The sequence below is a fragment of the Ranitomeya imitator genome, chromosome 3 (assembly GCF_032444005.1).
Source record: "Ranitomeya imitator isolate aRanImi1 chromosome 3, aRanImi1.pri, whole genome shotgun sequence".
NCBI classification, from domain to species: Eukaryota; Metazoa; Chordata; class Amphibia; order Anura; family Dendrobatidae; genus Ranitomeya; species Ranitomeya imitator.
Window position 1 is genome coordinate 4,707,101 of NC_091284.1, and position 21,925 is coordinate 4,729,025.

At 45.5% G+C, this 21,925-nt stretch overlaps 1 protein-coding gene across 1 annotated transcript in view; it reads left to right on the forward strand.

Moving 5' to 3' along the window:
• MAB21L3 (mab-21 like 3) overlaps positions 1 to 21,925 on the forward strand; it is a 105,856-nt gene that overhangs the window by 33,941 nt on the left and 49,990 nt on the right. The window contains exon 2 of the mRNA XM_069760013.1: positions 3,889 to 4,029. Within this exon, the coding sequence (XP_069616114.1) occupies positions 3,889 to 4,029 (141 nt within the window). The remainder of the gene's footprint in view (positions 1 to 3,888; positions 4,030 to 21,925) is intronic.

Genomic DNA, 21,925 nt, shown 5'->3' on the forward strand with positions numbered 1-21,925 from the left:
CATTACTGATAGTGTGGCCATGATTACTCGCCCTCTGCCGACCATTACTGATAGTGTGGCCATGATTGCTCGCCCTCTGCTGGTCATTGCTGATAGTGTGGCCATGATTACTCGCCCTCTGCCGACCATTACTGATAGTGTGGCCATGATTGCTCGCCCTCTGCTGGTCATTACTGATAGTGTGGCCATGATTACTCGCCCTCTGCTGGTCATTACTGATAGTGTGGCCATGATTACTCGCCCTCTGCCGACCATTACTGATAGTGTGGCCATGATTGCTCGCCCTCTGCTGGTCATTGCTGATAGTGTGGCCATGATTACTCGCCCTCTGCCGACCATTACTGATAGTGTGGCCATGATTGCTCGCCCTCTGCTGGTCATTGCTGATAGTGTGGCCATGATTACTCGCCCTCTGCTGGTCATTACTGATAGTGTGGCCATGATTATTCGCCCTCTGCTGGTCATTACTGATAGTGTGGCCATGATTGCACGCCCTCTGCCGACCATTACTGATAGTGTGGCCATGATTGCTCGCCCTCTGCTGGTCATTACTGATAGTGTGGCCATGATTGCACGCCCTCTGCCGACCATTACTGATAGTGTGGCCATGATTACTCGCCCTCTGCCGACCATTACTGATAGTGTGGCCATGATTGCTTGCCCTCTGCTGGTCATTACTGATAGTGTGGCCATGATTGCTCGCCCTCTGCCGACCATTACTGATAGTGTGGCCTTGATTGCTCGCCCTCTGCCGACCATTACTGATAGTGTGGCCATGATTGCTCGCCTTCTGCCGACCATTACTGATAGTGTGGCCATGATTGCTCGCCCTCTGCCGACCATTACTGATAGTGTGGCCATGATTGCTCGCCTTCTGCCGACCATTACTGATAGTGTGGCCATGATTGCTCGCCTTCTGCCGACCATTACTGATAGTGTGGCCATGATTGCTCGCCTTCTGCCGACCATTACTGATAGTGTGGCCTTGATTGCTCGCCCTCTGCTGGTCATTGCTGATAGTGTGGCCATGATTGCTCGCCCTCTGCCGACCATTACTGATAGTGTGGCCATGATTGCTCACCTTCTGCCGACCATTACTGATAGTGTGGCCATTATTGCTCGCCCTCTGCCGACCATTACTGATAGTGTGGCCATGATTGCTCGCCCTCTGCCGACCATTACTGATAGTGTGGCCATGATTGCTCACCTTCTGCCGACCATTACTGATAGTGTGGCTATGATTGCTCGCCCTCTGCCGTCCATTACTGATAGTGTGGCCATGATTGCTCACCTTCTGCCGACCATTACTGATAGTGTGGCCATGATTGCTCGCCCTCTGCTGGTCATTACTGATAGTGTGGCCATGATTACTCGCCCTCTGCTGGTCATTACTGATAGTGTGGCCATGATTGCTCACCCTCTGCTGGTCATTACTGATAGTGTGGCCATGACTGCTCGCCCTCTGCCGGTCATTACTGATAGTGTGGCCATGATTACTCGCCCTCTGCTGGTCATTACTGATAGTGTGGCCATGATTAATCGCCCTCTGCCGGTCATTACTGATAGTGTGGCCATGATTACTCGCCCTCTGCTGGTCATTACTGATAGTGTGGCCATGATTGCTCACCTTCTGCTGGTCATTACTGATAGTGTGGCCATGATTAATCGCCCTCTGCCGGTCATTACTGATAGTGTGGCCATGATTACTCGCCCTCTGCTGGTCATTACTGATAGTGTGGCCATGATTGCTCGCCCTCTGCTGGTCATTACTGATAGTGTGGCTATGATTAATCGCCCTCTGCCGGTCATTACTGATAGTGTGGCCATGATTACTCGCCCTCTGCTGGTCATTACTGATAGTGTGGCCATGATTGCTCACCCTCTGATGGTCATTACTGATAGTGTGGCCATGATTGCTCACCCTCTGCCGGTCATTACTGATAGTGTGGCCATGATTGCTCGCCCTCTGCTGGTCATTGCTGATAGTGTGGCCATGATTATTCGCCCTCTGCCGTCCATTACTGATAGTGTGGCCATGATTGCTCACCCTCTGCCGTCCATTACTGATAGTGTGGCCATGATTGCTCAACCTCTGCCGGTCATTACTGATAGTGTGGCCATGATTACTCGCCCTCTGCCGACCATTACTGATAGTGTGGCCATGATTGCTCACCCTCTGCCGTCCATTACTGATAGTGTGGCCATGATTGCTCAACCTCTGCCGGTCATTACTGATAGTGTGGCCATGATTGCTCACCCTCTGATGGTCATTACTGATAGTGTGGCCATGATTAATCGCCCTCCGCCGGTCATTACTGATAGTGTGGCCATGATTGCTCGCCCTCTGCCGTCCATTACTGATAGTGTGGCCATGATTGCTCTCCCTCTGCCGGTCATTACTGATAGTGTGGCCATGATTACTCGCCCTCTGCTGGTCATTACTGATAGTGTGGCCATGATTGCTCACCTTCTGCTGGTCATTACTGATAGTGTGGCCATGATTAATCGCCCTCTGCCGGTCATTACTGATAGTGTGGCCATGATTACTCGCCCTCTGCTGGTCATTACTGATAGTGTGGCCATGATTGCTCGCCCTCTGCTGGTCATTACTGATAGTGTGGCTATGATTAATCGCCCTCTGCCGGTCATTACTGATAGTGTGGCCATGATTACTCGCCCTCTGCTGGTCATTACTGATAGTGTGGCCATGATTGCTCACCCTCTGATGGTCATTACTGATAGTGTGGCCATGATTGCTCACCCTCTGCCGGTCATTACTGATAGTGTGGCCATGATTGCTCGCCCTCTGCTGGTCATTGCTGATAGTGTGGCCATGATTATTCGCCCTCTGCCGTCCATTACTGATAGTGTGGCCATGATTGCTCTCCCTCTGCTGGTCATTACTGATAGTGTGGCCATGATTGCTCGCCCTCTGCCGACCATTACTGATAGTGTGGCCATGATTGCTCACCCTCTGCCGTCCATTACTGATAGTGTGGCCATGATTGCTCAACCTCTGCCGGTCATTACTGATAGTGTGGCCATGATTACTCGCCCTCTGCTGGTCATTACTGATAGTGTGGCCATGATTGCTCACCCTCTGATGGTCATTACTGATAGTGTGGCCATGATTAATCGCCCTCCGCCGGTCATTACTGATAGTGTGGCCATGATTGCTCGCCCTCTGCCGTCCATTACTGATAGTGTGGCCATGATTGCTCTCCCTCTGCCGGTCATTACTGATAGTGTGGCCATGATTACTCGCCCTCTGCTGGTCATTACTGATAGTGTGGCTATGATTACTCGCCCTCTGCCGACGTTTACTGATAGTGTGGCCATGATTGCTCACCCTCTGCTGGTCATTACTGATAGTGTGGCCATGATTACTCGCCCTCTGCTGGTCATTACTGATAGTGTGGCCATGATTACTCGCCCTCTGCCGACCATTACTGATAGTGTGGCCATGATTGCTCGCCCTCTGCCGGTCATTACTGATAGTGTGGCCATGATTGCTCGCCCTCTGCCGGTCATTACTGATAGTGTGGCCATGATTACTCGCCCTCTGCCGACCATTACCCTGCACAGACCCAGTAGGTACCTTGTATGTAGGACACGGATACAGCAGTATGAGTGAGTGTAGGGTTATGTGAGTCGCTACGAGGGGTTTCGAGGTGACAGTGGATCATTTGCGCATGGTGGTGCATGGAAGCATCGGCAGAGGACATCGCAGGTATAGAATGGTAGAATGGATTGAACATCAATAAGAATCATGAACACAAGTCATTAATGGTCAGTAGCAGATAATTTTATCTGATATTCCTCCCTGAGGTCCAGAGTCCGTGCCACCGCCATGAATTGTCCGCTCATATGTGACCTGCTTGTTTACAGGGGGATGCCCGCCATCGCCACGTGTCCCGTATGGTGGAGGAGGTGCAAGGCATCATGCTGCAGCTGACGACTCAGATTAGTTCCTGGGACTCCAGGTTTCACAGCATCTCCAACTCCGGGATCCACAGCGACAACCTGAAGGTGAGAGACCTGGCCTCGGGTCAGATTATCAGTCATGGGGACTGGTCACATAGGAAGGATAATAGCTATGACCCTTCGAGGTCCCATGAATTTAGAAAGTTCAGACCGTTCACTTTACAGTACCTACCGCTTGTCGTATAATACTGTCATGTAACGTTGGGCCTTTATTGGCTGTAGCAGCAGACTGACGCTGAGCTGACATCTGCCGTACTCTACATTGTATCTGTCTCGTGACCTGTGGATTCTTTTTCTCTTTCTGCGGCTGCCATTGGATCAGGAGCAGCCAGATTTACTGGCTCATTGGACGGTTCTGCTCAGGGGGCGACGTTCTCTGCACCCCTGTATACAGGTAACGAGGGCTGATTACATAGCGGCTGTACATACTGTATCCTGGACGCAGTGATGCCCCTGTCCTACACTTGGTATAGGCCAGAGATGCACAGGAGTGTCCCTGACCTCAGTCATATACTTGGGAAGCTGGGGTGCAGGGATCTACAGTATATATGCAGGGCTCAGCCTAAATGAGTGCACCCCAACAGATTTGGCAGAAAACAGTTTACTCAAAGAAACATTTTGTATGGGACGCCACGCTGCAAAATACTCCCATAAATGTCGGTCATTGATTGCAAACAAAATGTATTATTTGTGCCCAAAAAAAGTCGTAATCCTAACAAATTAATTCAAGACTATGTTGCAAATATCAGTACACCCCAATGAAAGTCGTAGGAGCAAATCAAAAGTTTAGACTACAAAATCCTAATGAATAAGAATTCACCCACAGGTCAGTCTAACTCTTCATTACATCCATGTCCAGCAGACTGGTGACGATAAGTGCTCATTCAGACGTCAGTGATTTTCATCAGTGCTTGTATACGAAAACCAGTGGAAAAAAACAGAGAAAAACTATAATAGAAAGATTGACACCTGCTCTGTGTTTAAGAGACATTTTTGATTTTGGAATATAAACACTGATGAAGAATCAGTGACACCTGTGTGATTCCTAAGAGAGCGATACTTAACACACCATTCTATGCTGTCAGCAATGGCACCACATGGAAGAGAAATGTCACAAGACCTGAGAGATAAAATAAGTTCTTTATAGAAGAAAGGTGACTACTAGAAGAAGGTCAGCAAAACTTTAATAATCAATCAGATACCGGAGAAAAGTGATACAAAAATGTAACAAGGATGGAACTAGTCCCTCTTACAAAATTAAGTATCAAACAAGGGTAAATGCAACAGCTTATAGAAAAACCTAGATACCCCTTAAATAGAAATGCCTTAATTATCCGGGCTATAAGATACTGAAAGGAGACAACCAATATCCTTCTCTAGCCTCCTAGTATCGCTAGTATAATGTCTTCCTAGCTAGTAAGAATTTCAGACAGAGGTAAGCCCATCCTAAAACCTCACAAAAAAACATATAATACCCAAAATAAGTGACATAGTTGTGCTAACACATTGTCACTCAGCAGATGTGCAGATATAAATGATCTCACCTGTCACAATTCTCACCATGCTGACACCACTGTGTCACGGATTGGGGGTGACCTTTGGCCAGCACCCGGCTATCACATGTGCAGGGGTCTTATCTTAGTTATCCCTCCACTGCTCCAATGTGATGAAAACACAAACAAAGGCTATTGACCTATCAATTCACCGCAGGGGCTTATTTTAGTTATCCCACTGCTGCTACAATATCACGAACTGCAGGGATTTATGTATATCCCGCCTTACAGTTCCGGTTTGGACTTTGCAGCTCTCTGGTGCCCCCCTTACCCTCAGGTCAGTCTAGGTACTGCACCTAGTATAATTAGTCACCAGAAAGGCTGCCTGCTATGTACTGGGTATTGGGCACACTGCAGCGAGAGCGATATAACTACTTCCACTCAGGCAGGAACAATAATTATCAACGCTGCCATCACCACAACGACTCCCAAATGCACAGAACAAGTAGGCTTCCACTAGCTCCGATTAAAAGGGTCCGAAGCCAACCCAATTCAGTAGCGTAATGAACTTCAGAGGACTTAGGGTACGTTTTAGAACAGGAGAACGAAACTAGTAATTTATAAGTTTTACTCCATAAAAAGATCAGGCAGTGTTTATAAAAGGTATATAAAGATGTTACAATATGAGACAATTTAACGTATGTACAAAGCAATTATAAAATAAACATGGATTAAACGAGAAATTAACACTTACATGTGCTCAGATCATTTCAGGCAAACCATGCTGGTGGGCGGAGCCCCAAATGTCCTAATTCATGAAGAGGGTCCTGCTGTAACAGCTCCCCAGGCAAGAATGAAGGTTGGGCTCACTGGCAGTCACTTATACCTGCAGGCTTGTGACATCACTAAAGGGGTTTGAGTTACCTTTGCCATCCCCTCTCCTCAGATGTACAGTTTGTACAAACCATACTTGTAATTCTCATATCTTAGCTTGAGGACATTTCAGAATCACATCACACCCATCATTCCTCTTATTTTAAAATTGGCTTTCTAATGACACCAAATTCGACCTAGTTGTTCCACATGGTTCCGGGGAAATCTGCACTTTGCACTCGTTGTGTTTAGCTGCTTGTGCTTACAGAGTTTGACAGATCTACCGATGGAAGTTAGCAATATATACTCCTTATTTTTCTAGCCCAAATCGGTTTCTCAATATCTTATTATAATAGAACAAAGAACCTTGTGTCTTTTTAGAAAGGCTAGACCAGTTACAGCTGGTACTAGGTGGGAGGAGGGATGAGTAAGTTGCCCAGAGCCTGGAATTTACAGCTAGAAGCAATAAAACCTGTTCTACACACACACACAGCCAGCAGAAACACAGACAGAAGGGGGTCAGAGCCCACAGTATGTGTGCTAACAGGGAAAACTAAAAATCATATTATACATTATCATCACATCACCCTAGATACCAATCTGTCTGGATGCCTACCTATATGCTGAGGTTGACACCCTAAGACAATCGAGAATGGTGCCCCCGCTCTCGTGATGGCTGTTCCTGATCTCCTAATTGCATTCTATAAGATATTAGACAGAAACAGAAGGTCAGACGGCCTGTGTCGACCATATAATGATGTGTTAGAAGTAGTATATGCACTGAAAATACATACATAAAACCGTCAAGGGGTCACGATGTATAGTGTTGTGAATTCTGTGGCAGAGCTCCCTCCTGTGGTCACAAGTGGTACTTCGGCTGATTCTCTCTGGGAGCTTCCGTTTGTGGAGGAAACTGGTACTGCTGCTTCTGAGTTTCCTTCCTCAGGTGATCTGGTGAGGTCGTTAGGTGCTTCTCTACTTAACCCCACCTAATGCTTTGATTCATGCTTCCTGTCAATGTTCCAGTGTTGGACTTGTGTTTCTCTGGATCATTCCTGTGGCCTGCTGCTCTGCATAGCTAAGTGCTTCTTTGCTATTTGTTGCTATTTTTTCTGTCCAGCTTGTCTATTTGTTTTGCTGGAAGCTCTGGGACGCAAAGGGTGTACCTCCGTGCCGTTAGTTCGTTACGGAGGGTCTTTTTGCCCCTTTGCGTGGTTTTCTTTAGGGTTTTGTGTAGACCGCAGTGTTATCTTTCCTATCCTCGTTCTGTCTAGAATATCGGGCCTCACTTTGCTGAATCTAGTTCATCCCTACTTTTGTCTTTTCATCTTACTCACAGTCATTATATGTGGGGGGCTGCCTTTTCCTTTGGGGTATTTCTCTGAGGCAAGGTAGGCTTATTTTTTCTATCTTCAGGCTAGTTAGTTTCTCAGGCTGTGCCGAGTTGCATAGGGAGCATTAGGCGCAATCCACGGCTGCCTCTAGTTGTGTTTGGAGAGGATCAGGAATTGCGGTCTGCAGAGTTCCCACGTCTCAGAGCTCGTTCTATTATTTTGGGTTATTGTCAGATCACTGTATGTGCTCTGACCTCCATGTCCATTGTGATACTGAATTGCCTTTCATAACAGTATAGATGTGGAAGAGAAAGAGGAGAGTATATTCAATCTTTACCACTTACAGGCAGCCTCATCTTTTGGACAACTCTCCACTGCCATGCGATTATGAATCTCTCCTGATGAACCCATGTGTGGTGGAAACCAGGGCTGTATTTGCCACTAGGCACGTGAGATGTCCAGGAGACCGTGGAACTCGCTGCCTAAACAAGGGCCTCTTCTAATGAGAAGGGGGAAGAAAATAAAAATGTAAGTTTATTGTGTACATCAGTGATATTCAAAGCTATGTCATCAGCAGTGTATATTTTTCCATCAATGACAACCCAGGCGGACAGGTTTGAACTGAGGTGCTGGACTAAGCATACTGCCCAGCACCAGCGTCGGCAGTAGGACATTGTGTGAGAAGGTGGACTGTATTGACCACATACAACACTGATTCAATGTGGCTCCTTCACAGTGCCACATTACTGTGCAGAAGAAAGGTCTGGCAATCTGCTTCTATATTATGCCAAGAAAACCTGATGGACAGAACAACTAATGGAATTCAATAAAGTGCTGGAGGGGCATCAACAACCTAAGATCCGATGGTTGGCCTGAGTATGATCAATGTTCATGACACGCCAGGATCAAAGCCGCAAAGACATCTTCTGCTGATGTTGCCTGGTCGAAAGTAAAGATCAAAACCTGCAGAGATATCATTAAGTTCGAAGCTTGAAATGTATGAACCATGAACCAAGGCAAACTCGACATCTTCAAAGCCAAATGGATAGGACTCGATTTACTTGGGATTAGCAAATGAAGATAGACTCAGTCCGCACATTTCCAGTCAAACAAACATTGAGTCTACTACTCTTGCAAAGATAACTGAAGACAAAACGGTATCGCTTTTATTCTTAACCAAAGATTGGTCGGAAATGCCTAGAAGTACAAAGCAGTCAGTGATAGACTCTAAGGAGGCCCAATTCATATTCCTCTTATACAAATCTTCTTACCAACAACAGATGCCGAGGAGAAGGACGTTGAACTATTCTACCATCAAGTTTAAGAGGAATTCAAGCAGACGCCAAAACAAGACTTACTCATTATCATGGGAGACTTGAATGCCAAAGTCAGCCACTGAAAACATGGAACCATTGTGGGAAACTTTTGACTTGATGAACATAATGAGGCTGGAGGGAGATTCAATGATATTTATACGACAAATCAACTCTCCATGATGAACACAAAATCACAAACTGAGACTCTACACATGGACATCACTGAATGGGGCCTATAAGAATCAGATTGACATATGTGTTCGTCAAAGACTGCTGTCGTCTTTCATTACTGTGAAAACAAGGCCAGAAGCCGACTGTGGAACTTATCATGAACTTTTGACATGAAAGATTAGAGTCAAGCTGAACAAACCGATAAGACAACAGGCTGTTTTCATCTTTGATTTGACCAACATACCTGAAGTTTTTTGGAACAGTCTGCACATCGCATTCACATCACTGGACATGGATGAAAGAAACCCTGAGGAATTATGGACACATATAAAAGACTATAATTACTGAAGAAGCCATTTTCATATAATATCCTGAGGATAGGGAATGTAAAAGGGACAATGCCACGCAGGATCTAGGTGTAATATTAAAGAAACACACATAAAGGTGTAGAGCTGGCGCACTCACCAGACTTCGGTCAAAGAAACAGCGTATAGGCCCTGGAAGAGAATCCCAAACAAGGCCCTCTATTCTCGGTCTGCTGCACGGCTCCTGGTCCACGAGGTGATCCTCAATCGTCCGAAAGTGGAAGCGAAAAGATAGAGAAAACCAGTCTGATGCTGGCGCTCCCGAAAATTGAGTGGTGTGCTGTATTAACTAAAAAAAAATTTTTATTCTGCACATAAAGTAAAAACAACGCGTTTGGGCTTGAAGAGAGCAAAAGCCTTCATCAGGTAAATTGTACATCCATAATAGAAAAATAACCATGTCTTTATAAACCCTTTTCCCAACAAGAAGTGGAAAAAGAAAGGAAAGGGTGGGGTGAGGTGTTTGTTGCAATTCAACACTCGGGAGGGTATATTTTCTACTGGTGTTACTGTGATTTGGAATTTTTTATTGTGCTTTAATAACATGTGCCGCGATAAGCTATGCTGAAGGAAACCAATGTTGGTGTTATGACGGTGTCCATTCATTCTTGCTCTAACTGTGTTGTGCGGCCGACATATTGGAGGCCACAACCACATGTATATAACATAGTCACTGTCGTAGAACAGATGTTGATTAATCTCAAAAACCTGACCAGTGCTGTAAGAAATGATCGAGCAAGCCCCATGTTGTAAAATGTTGTGAAAAGGGTTTAAAAAGACATGGTTATTTTTCTAGTATGGATGTACAATTTAGCTGATGAAGGCTTTTGCTCTCTTCAAGCCAAAACGCGTTGTTTTTAAAATCTTTTTTTAGTTAATACAGCACGTCACTCAATTTTCGAGAGCGCCGGCATCAGACTGGTTTTCTCTATCTTTTCTACGGACGAAGCCAGTAAGACCATTAAAAAGAGGCAGAAGTGACTCCTGCAGCTACGGCTACCAGAAGAAACCCTAAAGATCATCGAAGAAAGACAAATGGAAAAAGTTAAAGGTAACAAGCGGGAAGCAGACATCAGTAAAAAACTAAAGTGAAGCCATTCGAGCAAAGTACTTGATTACCAAAAGATATGTACAGAGATGGAGCGCGAACATCTGAAGGGAAGACCACAAGACCAAGAAGCTATGCCTAAAGACGGGGCATCAGGATTTATGTCGGGTTTTTTGTAACTTAAAGAATGTTTTTAAATAAGAATTGCACATGTTTTCCTTTTTTTCTTTTTTTTTTTTATGTGTTCATGTTTGTTCAGTTGTTCATGCATTTTTGTAAAGGTGGATTGTGTCTCCGGCTCCCTGGATGACGTAGGTAGAGGGGAGGCTCTATACCTGTATATGAGGCTCGTCATTTCCTCTCCACCTGGGACTCGTAGAAGCGCTTGTTAGCGCGAAACGGCCGTCATCCAGGGCGACTCCACTTAGCACTCTCCTGCTTTTTGCTTCATGTGAATCCAGATAAAAGGACATTTTATGGGACGGTGAGTGCCACTTTCTCCTCGTATTGGTGGATATAAAAATATGAATACCACAAGGACTCTGTACTCTGTAGGAATTCAAAACTGTATGGCATTGCAAAGGTGAGGAGTACAAAGAAAACTGCCTGGTGCCTCCAGTGAGAGCCCGTAGTGGTTGTGTGCATTTGAGGGGGCACACGAGCTGCTGGTGTCGGTTGGGGGGACATGTCATTGATGGGATCTTTAAGTCACAGATGTCCTGCTCTGCGACAGGAAAGATGCCGCCATCACTCCAGGCCCTCTGTAGACAGGATTTTTCCATCATGACAATTATACAAAACTCACAACTGCTGCTGTGACGGCACAGCATTTCTTCTTGATTACGCCAGACATAAATTGTGTAGGCCCAGAACTATAAACTGTTATCTGAAGTATTGACTCATCCTGTAGAACCAATATTTATCTCTAATATTATCTCCTGCAGTTTATTTTCTGATATTTTTGCTAAACAATAATGCCTGGCCACTGAACAATTATGTTTGCTGATATGTTGATGACATACAATGTCCATGCTAGACAGTTTGTTAGCATTCCCAAACAGAGTAGGAAAAACTATGCAACTAGATGACATAAACAATGTAGGTTGGCCTCATTCACTTCTCTCTCTGACCTCTGGATGCTGGTTGTAGGCCAGTGGTGAACTATATAAAGAGACTTTTTCCTCTTTCCAAGAGACTCTACAGGAGATGAGCTTAGGGGACCATGGCACCAGTTGAAAAAACACAGGACTGCGTCATTGACCATCAGTGAAACTCCAGAGACATCTTAAATAATCCAGGTTGGGACAATCAGGTCACTTGACCACGTACCTCAATGCTCTCGGTTAGCTTCCTAAGCTTGTCATTACCTCCTCTCTGTGGGGGCCTGTCAAAAGTGGGGAGCCACTGGTGGGGCTTTTTGGCCCTGGAAGCAGTCGTAATCCCGGCGAGTCAGTGGAAGGGTGAGACTCTAGAATTTTCACGATCTTGCGTAATTGCTGAGATTGTTCTGTAGGCTATTGTGTGTTGGTGGTTCAATTGTGTGGTTCATTGCCACACTGTTTTACCCTCACCATGTGTTTTCTGAGTAGTGTTCTGCCCACTGGCTTCTAAAGATAGCCGGGCCAGTGGACGAGAGCACCCACTTGCCCTGCATCGCTACAGCTGAATTTTTGGAGATGAACAGGTGACAGTGACTCAGTGGCCAAGGTTGGATTTCATAAAAGCAGATTTTAAGGAATTCAGAACGAGGATAAGAGGGATTCAAAAGCTAGATGTCCTTAAGGAATGAAATGTCCAGGAAGGATGGGAAATTTTGAAAAATTAGATTCTCAAAGCACAATCGTTAACAATCCCTAAAAGAGAGACGAATGGGAAGCATTTAAGGAAACAATTATCGATGAACACAGAACTTAAACACATAGGAAAAAGGAAGAAATAAATGTATAACAAATGGAAAGAGGGAGGCTGTTGTGAATTCTGTGGCAGAGCTCCCTCCTGTGGTCACAAGTGGTACTTCGGCTGATTCTCTCTGAGCTTCCGTTGGTGGAGGAGAGTGGTACTGCGGCTTCTGAGTTTCCTTCCTCAGGTGATGTGGTGAAGTCGTTAGGTGCTGCTCTATTTAACTCCACCTAGTGCTTTGATCCTGGCCTCCAGTCAATATTCTAGTATAGGACTTGCTTACTCCTGGATCGTTCCTGTGGCCTGCTGCTCTGCATAGCTAAGTTCCGCTTTTGTTATTTTTGTTTGCTGTTTTTTTCTGTCCAGCTTGCTTGTTTGGTTTTTTCTTGCTTGCTGGTAGCTCTGTGACGCAGAGGGTGTACCTCCGTGCCGTTAGTCGGTACGGAGGGTCTTTTTGCCCCCTTTGCGTGGTTATTTGTAGGGTTTTGTGTTGACCGCAAAGTTACCTTTCCTATCCTCGCTCTGTTCAGAAAGTCGGGCCTCACTTTGCTAAATCTATTTCATCTCTACGTTTGTCTTTTCATCTTATCTCACAGTCATTATATGTGGGGGCTGCCTTTTCCTTTGGGGTATTTCTCTGAGGCAAGGTAGGCTTATTTTCTATCTTCAGGCTAGCTAGTTTCTCAGGCTGTGCCGAGTTGCATAGGGAGCGTTAGGCGCAATCCACGGCTGCCTCTAGTGTGGTTGGAGAGGATTAGGGATTGCGGTCAGCAGAGTTCCCACGTCTCAGAGCTCGTTCTATGTTTTTGGGTTACTGTCAGGTCACTGTATGTGCTCTGACTTCTATGTCCATTGTAGTACTGAATTACCTGGTCATAACAGTACTGGAGGCCCAAAGTACTAATGATTCTCAATAGAGGGAAAAAAGAAGTTCTGAGACCATTTTTTTTTCTCTGCACTGTGTTTTGCCTTTTTTTTCCCCTAGACATTTGGGTGGTTCAGGACACAGGTGTAGCAATGGACATTAAAGGTCTGTCTTCATGTGTGGATCAGCTCACGGCAAGAGTACAAAATATTCAAGACTTTGTGGTTCAGAATTCTATGTTAGAACCAAGAATTCCTATTCCTGATTTGTTTTTTGGAGATAGAACTAAATTTCTGAGTTTCAAAAATAATTGTAAACTATTTCTGGCTTTGAAACCTCGCTCCTCTGGTGACCCAGTTCAACAAGTTAGGATCGTTATTTCTTTTTTACGTGGCGACCCTCAGGACTGGGCATTTTCTCTTGCGCCAGGAGATCCTGCATTAAGTAATATTGATGCGTTTTTCCTGGTGCTCGGATTGCTGTACGATGAACCTAATTCAGTGGATCAGGCAGAGAAAAATTTGCTGGCTCTGTGCCAGGGTCAGGATGAGGTAGAGATATATTGTCAGAAATTTAGAAAGTGGTCCGTACTCACTCAGTGGAATGAAGGTGCGCTCGCAGCTATTTTCAGAAAGGGTCTCTCTGAAGCCCTTAAGGATGTCATGGTGGGATTTCCTATGCCTGCTGGTCTGAATGAGTCTATGTCTTTGGCCATTCAGATCGGTCGACGCTTGCGTGAGCGTAAATCTGTGCACCATTTGGCGGTATTATCTGAGCATAAACCTGAGCCTATGCAGTGCGATAGGACTTTGACCAGAGTTGAACGGCAAGAACACAGACGTCAGAATGGGCTGTGTTTCTACTGTGGTGATTCCACTCATGCTATCTTGATTGTCCTAAGCGCACTAAGCGGTTCGCTAGGTCTGCCACCATTGGTACGGTACAGTCAAAATTTCTTTTGTCCGTAACCTTGATCTGCTCTTTGTCATCCTATTCTGTCATGGCATTTGTGGATTCAGGCGCTGCCCTGAATTTGATGGACTTGGAGTATGCTAGGCGTTGTGGGTTTTTCTTGGAGCCCTTGCAGTGTCCTATTCCATTGAGAGGAATTGATGCTACGCCTTTGGCCAAGAATAAGCCTCAGTACTAGACCCAGCTGACCATGTGCATGGCTCCTGCACATCAGGAGGTTATTCGCTTTCTGGTGTTGCATAATCTGCATGATGTGGTCGTGTTGGGGTTGCCATGGCTACAAGTCCATAATCCAGTATTAGATTGGAAATCCATGTCTGTGTCCAGCTGGGGTTGTCAGGGGGTACATGGTGATGTTCCATTTCTGTCAATTTCGTCATCCACCCCTTCTGAGGTTCCAGAGTTCTTGTCTGATTACCGGGATGTATTTGATGAGCCCAAGTCCGATACCCTACCTCCACATAGGGATTGTGATTGTGCTATCGATTTAATTCCTGGTAGTAAATTCCCAAAAGGTCGACTGTTTAATTTATCTGTGCCTGAGCACGCCGCTATGCGGAGTTACGTGAAGGAGTCCTTGGAGAAGGGGCATATTCGTCCGTCATCGTCGCCATTAGGAGCGGGGTTCTTTTTTGTGGCCAAGAAGGATGGTTCGCTGAGACCTTGTATAGATTACCGCCTTCTTAATAAGATCACTGTTAAATTTCAGTACCCCTTGCCATTGTTATCTGATTTGTTTGCTCGTATTAAGGGGGCTAGTTGGTTCACCAAGATAGATCTTCGTGGTGCGTATAATCTAGTGCGTATTAAGCGAGGCGATGAATGGAAAACTGCATTTAATACGCCCGAGGGCCATTTTGAGTACCTGGTAATGCCATTCGGACTTGCCAATGCTCCATCAGTGTTTCAGTCCTTTATGCATGACATCTTCCGAGAGTACCTGGATAAATTCCTGATTGTATACTTGGATGATATTTTGGTCTTCTCGGATGATTGGGAGTCGCATGTGAAGCAGGTCAGAACGGTGTTTCAGGTCCTGCGTGCTAATTCTTTGTTTGTGAAGGGATCAAAGTGTCTCTTTGGTGTTCAGAAGGTTTCATTTTTGGGGTTCATTTTTTCCCCTTCTACTATCGAGATGGACCCTGTTAAGGTCCAAGCCATCCATGATTGGACTCAGCCGACATCTCTGAAGAGTCTGCAAAAGTTCCTGGGCTTTGCTAATTTTTATCGTCGCTTCATCTGCAATTTTTCTAGTGTTGCTAAACCATTGACCGATTTGAGCAAGAAGGGTGCTGATGTGGTCAATTGGTCTTCTGCTGCTGTGGAAGCTTTTCAAGAGTTGAAGCGTCGTTTTACTTCTGCCCCTGTGTTGTGTCAACCAGATGTTTCGCTTCCATTCCAGGTCGAGGTTGATGCTTCTGAGATTGGAGCAGGGGCTGTTTTGTCGCAGAGAAGTTCTGGTTGCTCGGTGATGAAACCATGCGCCTTCTTTTCCAGGAAGTTTTCGCCTGCTGAGCGAAATTATGATGTTGGCAATCGAGAGTTGCTGGCCATGAAGTGGGCATTCGAGGAGTGGCGTCATTGGCTTGAAGGAGCTAAGCATCGCGTGGTGGTCTTGACTGATCATAAGAACTTGACTTATCTCGAGTCTGCCAAGCGGTTGAATCCTAGACAGGCTCGTTGGTCGCTGTTTTTTGCCCGTTTTGACTTTGTGGTTTCGTACCTTCCGGGCTCTAAAAATGTGAAGGCGGATGCCCTGTCTAGGAGTTTTGTGCCCGACTCTCCGGGTTTATCTGAGCCGGCGGGTATTCTCAAAGAGGGAGTAATTGTGTCTGCCATCTCCCCTGATTTGCGGCGGGTGCTGCAAAAATTTCAGGCTAATAAACCTGATCGTTGCCCAGCGGAGAAACTGTTTGTCCCTGATAGGTGGACGAATTAAGTTATCTCTGAGGTTCATTGTTCGGTGTTGGCTGGTCATCCTGGAATCTTTGGTACCAGAGAGTTAGTGGCTAGATCCTTTTGGTGGCCATCTCTGTCGCGGGATGTGCGTTCTTTTGTGCAGTCCTGTGGGATTTGTGCTCGGGCTAAGCCCTGCTGTTCTCGTGCCAGTGGGTTGCTTTTGCCCTTGCCGGTCCCGAAGAGGCCTTGGACACATATCTCTATGGATTTTATTTCTGATCTTCCCGTCTCTCAAAAAATGTCAGTCATTTGGGTGGTTTGTGATCGCTTTTCTAAGATGGTCCATTTGGTACCCTTGTCTAAATTACCTTCCTCCTCTGATTTGGTGCCATTGTTCTTCCAGCATGTGGTTCGTTTACATGGCATTCCAGAGAATATCGTTTCTGACAGAGGTTCCCAGTTTGTTTCGAGGTTTTGGCGAGCCTTTTGTGCAAGGATGGGCATTGACTTGTCTTTTTCCTCGGCTTTCCATCCTCAGACTAATGGCCAGACCGAACGAACCAATCAGACCTTGGAAACATATCTGAGATGCTTTGTTTCTGCTGATCAGGATGACTGGGTGTCCTTTTTGCCTTTGGCTAAGTTCGGTCTTAATAATCGGGCCAGCTCGGCTACCTTGGTTTCGCCGTTTTTCTGCAACTCTGGGTTCCATCCTCGTTTCTCTTCAGGGCAGGTTGAGTCTTCGGACTGTCCTGGTGTGGATACTGTGGTGGACAGGTTGCAGCAGATTTGGACTCATGTAGTGGACAATTTGACCTTGTCCCAGGAGAAGGCTCAACGTTTCGCTAATCGCAGACGCCGTGTGGGTCCCCGACTTCGTGTTGGGGATCTGGTTTGGTTATCTTCTCATCATATTCCTATGAAGGTTTCCTCTCCTAAGTTTAAACCTCGTTTCATTGGTCCGTATAGGATTTCTGAGGTTCTTAATCCTGTGTCTTTTCGTTTGACCCTTCCAGACTCTTTCTCCATCCATAACGTATTCCATAGGTCATTGTTGCGGAGATACGTGGCACCTATGGTTCCATCTGTTGATCCTCCTGCCCCGGTTTTGGTGGAGGGGGAGTTGGAGTATATTGTGGAGAAGATTTTGGATTCTCGTGTTTCAAGACGGAAACTCCAGTATCTGGTTAAGTGGAAGGGTTATGCTCAGGAAGATAATTCCTGGGTCTTTGCCTCTGATGTCCATGCTCCCGATCTTGTTCGTGCCTTTCATATGGCTCATCCTGGTCGTCCTGGGGGCTCTGGTGAGGGTTCGGTGACCCCTCCTCAAGGGGGGGGGTACTGTTGTGAATTCTGTGGCAGAGCTCCCTCCTGTGGTCACAAGTGGTACTTCGGCTGATTCTCTCTATGAGCTTCCGTTGGTGGAGGAGAGTGGTACTGCGGCTTCTGAGTTTCCTTCCTCAGGTGATGTGGTGAAGTCGTTAGGTGCTGCTCTATTTAACTCCACCTAGTGCTTTGATCCTGGCCTCCAGTCAATGTTCTAGTATAGGACTTGCTTCCTCCTGGATCGTTCCTGTGGCCTGCTGCTCTGCATAGCTAAGTTCCGCTTTTGTTATTTTTGTTTGCTGTTTTTTTCTGTCCAGCTTGCTTGTTTGTTTTTTTCTTGCTTGCTGGTAGCTCTGTGACGCAGAGGGTGTACCTCCGTGCCGTTAGTCGGTACGGAGGGTCTTTTTGCCCCCTTTGCGTGGTTATTTGTAGGGTTTTGTGTTGACCGCAAAGTTACCTTTCCTATCCTCGCTCTGTTCAGAAAGTCGGGCCTCACTTTGCTAAATCTATTTCATCTCTACGTTTGTCTTTTCATCTTATCTCACAGTCATTATATGTGGGGGCTGCCTTTTCCTTTGGGGTATTTCTCTGAGGCAAGGTAGGCTTATTTTCTATCTTCAGGCTAGCTAGTTTCTCAGGCTGTGCCGAGTTGCATAGGTAGCGTTAGGCGCAATCCACGGCTGCCTCTAGTGTGGTTGGAGAGGATTAGGGATTGCGGTCAGCAGAGTTCCCACGTCTCAGAGCTCGTTCTATGTTTTTGGGTTACTGTCAGGTCACTGTATGTGCTCTGACTTCTATGTCCATTGTGGTACTGAATTACCTGGTCATAACAGGAGGCATATCTAAAGAAGAATATAATGCTGTCTGCAGAACCTGCAGGGCACGAATCAGATGAGCTAAAGCTGACAATGAATTAAGGCTTGCAAGAGACGTCAAAAGCAATAAAAAAGGATTTTGGGGGATATGTCAAAAGTAAAAGAAAAGTCAAAGATGCTATAGGATTTTTACAGTATGAAAATGGTTAAGTGGTCAAAAATGATGTAGAAAAGGCTGAACTTTTAAATTCCTATTTTGCATCGGTGTTCTCTCAGAAAGTAAATGTAACATCAACTGATCTTCACGGCGCCATCGAAGGAATAAAGGAATCCACTCTATCCATAAACAGAGAGGTGGTGAGGGAACACTGAGCTAAATAAATGAATTCAAGTCTCTGATAAATGGTTGCACAATCAGTTGAAATAATGTCTCAAGTGGGGTACCACAGGGTACTCTCCAGGGCCCAGTGTTGTGCAACATCTTTATTAACGATTTAGATGAAGGAATCGAGGGTACACTAATTAAATTTGCAATGACACAAAGCTAGGCGGGATAGCTAATACTAGAGAGGAGAGAAGATTCAAAAAGATATAAATAAACTGGAACAATGGACAGAGACTAATAGAATGGTTTTTAACCGGGAGAATGCAAAGTCCTACATCTGGACAAGAAGAATGAAAAAAGCATATACAGAATGGACCGAATAGAACTAAGCAACAGCACATGTGAAAAACACTAGGGTATACTATGTGGTGCAGTTACCCCTGTTACAGGTAGGGGGCGCTGTATGGTCTCCCCAGAATATGCATGGAGCTGTATTGAGGCCATAGGAATGCATGGCAGTCAAAGGCAAAACTGTGGTGATAAGACAAAGGCTGGCTTTATGGTGAATGGCAGGGATGTGTGTCGCAGAGGAAGATACTCTGCACTGTCAGCCTGAAGTAAGGATGTTCTGGGACCTGTAGTCCTACAAGTACATTGTGTTGCTTAACAAGGGAGACTGGCAGGGCTAGTTATGAAAGATGGGCGGGTCAAGCTAGCCACACACACAACTTCCACCTATGAGAGGGGTTACAAGTATGTAATGTAACCAGGGTGTGGGTCACATGGTCTCTGAGTGTGGACCTGAATGGTTCTGTGCTGGAAGGTCCTGGAAGCCTAGGTGTTGGGAGTGCTGTCTCCCTGAAGAGCACGTGGTGGGGCTTTGGACCTGGTGGCCTGGGTGTTGGACGGCCCAAGCCGGGGACGCACGTCCTGAATAGCACCCGGACAGGTCACCTGTGTTGAGGACCTTGGACTGACGAGGAGTAAGCCTGTGGAGCAAGGTAAACCCTGGACAAGGGGATTGTAATTTGATTAAGAGAAGTTTATCTGCTGCATGAACAGACTGGGGGTCATGACATGTTCGTGGATGTATTGAAATGAACTTTACGTTATGTGGTTTATGATGGTTAATAAACGTAAGAGACTGATTTATATGAGGAAACCGTGCCTGAGTGCTTGAATCCCGTGCCAAGTGAGTGTCCCCCAAGACACGTAGTAGGCGAAATGCTACAACTAATAGATCATAAACTGAACATGAGTCAACAGTGTGATGCAGCAGCAAAAAACGCAAATGCAATTCTAGGATGTAAAAGAGAAGCATAGAGTCTAGATCACGTGCAATAATTCTCCACCTCTACTCCTCCTTGGTCAGACCTCATCTGGAATACTGGGTCCAGTTCTGGGCTCCACATTTTTAAAAAGACATTGAAAAACAGGAGCAAGTTCAGAGAAGATCTACCAGGATGGTGAGCGGACTGCAAAGTATGTCTTACAAGGAACGGGTAAAGGATCTGGGAATGTTTATCTTGCAATAAAGAAGGCTAAGAGGAGACTTAATAGCTGTCTACAAATATCTGAAGGGCTGTCACAGTGTAGAAGGATCATTATTCTCATCTACACATGGAAGCACGAGAAGCAATGGGATGAAACTGAATGGGAGAAGATACAGATTAGATATCAGAAAACTTTTTGACAGTTAGAGTGATCAATGAGTGGAACAGGCGGCCACGAGAGGTGGTGAGTTCTCCTGCAATGGAAGTCTTCAGAGGCTGGACAGACATCTGTCTGAGATGCTTTAGTGACTCCTGGATTGAACAGGGGGTTGGACACGAGGACCCTGGAGGTCCCTGTTAACTCTAGCATTCTATGAGTATATGTTTCCTGATCTGACAATTGGACACTTATGGGGATTTCTGGAGACAAGTTGTCACCACTCTCTGTCCGGCATACAGGCTCTTGAATTGCTTGTTCTTAAAGGGGGTTTCCCATAAACAAAGGAATGCTCTTCCTGGAGCGTAATAATATTATATCATACAATTATTAGGTTCTGTAGAAGGACGTAGATCTGGGGATTTATTATGATGGAATATAGGCTGAACTGGATGGACACTTGGCTTTTTTTGGCCTTACTAACTATGTTACTATGACACAGAAAGAATCACGTAAGATCCCGTGCTGTGCTGTCTGTATACTCGTTTGTGCTGTGATCAGACCATGTTCCCGTACGGTAAGACACGACCATTACACAATACAGCAGGGGCACAGATATAAGATTCTCAGTACAGGAACATTTTTTGTAATATCCAAGTGTGGAAAATATTATTATTTCAAGATCTATTTATTAAAATCAACTTTAAAATGAACTTTGTTCATGGAAAAACCCCTTTAAGAATGGAGAAAGATCCATGTTGTAATGTGTCGCCACCTTGTTCATTCCAGGCGTAGAAGACTCGGTGCCGTCCTTACCCATCATGACGGGTATACAGAATACTAGATGTAGGGATGTTTGATGTGGGGTTCACTCACTTTTGCAATAAGTAATTTGAGTAAAACTGAAGATTTTGCAGTGAGAGTTATATTATAACCTTACTGTCGTGTAATGGTGGGAAAAAGGTTCTATGAAACGCCGAATTATCAGAATTTAGGAAATTGTTCTTCTATTCAGTTACATACTGATTAAAATCTTACGCTTATTATTGTATACCAGGGCAGCTGGAGCAGAGGCAACTATATGATTATATAGGTAGCCAACCAGACACCAGTAAAGTACAGAACCCCATCTGATCCAGTCACGTCTTATACTGGGCAAAGTCCAACCAGAGGGTCTCATCTGGTACGAGGAGGCTGAGCAGCTGGAAGAACAAACCCAAAACCACGGGGCTCGCCTTATCTAATGTAACCGTGAGAAGTTCCCTGTCAGTGAATGGGAATACTCTGCTTTCCTTCCAGAAGCTCATCCTGATCTAGACTCTGGTCACAGCTGAATTGGAGGCTCTGCCACAAGAGGCTGAAACATTATGGACCACCATACAGTAAATGGGGTCCCTGAGTCAATACTGCCATCCAGTGTGTCAGGGAACGGTAATGTCATTGTTTTCTTCACATGATGGAGCAGAAGCAGACGTGACCAGAGCCTCAGACCTTCTCATATACTTGATTAGGTATAATAAGTGCAGAAAATCCTGTGCGCAAAACGAATCGATCAGAGAGGTGAGAGCGAGAGGTCAAAGAGATGAAGCC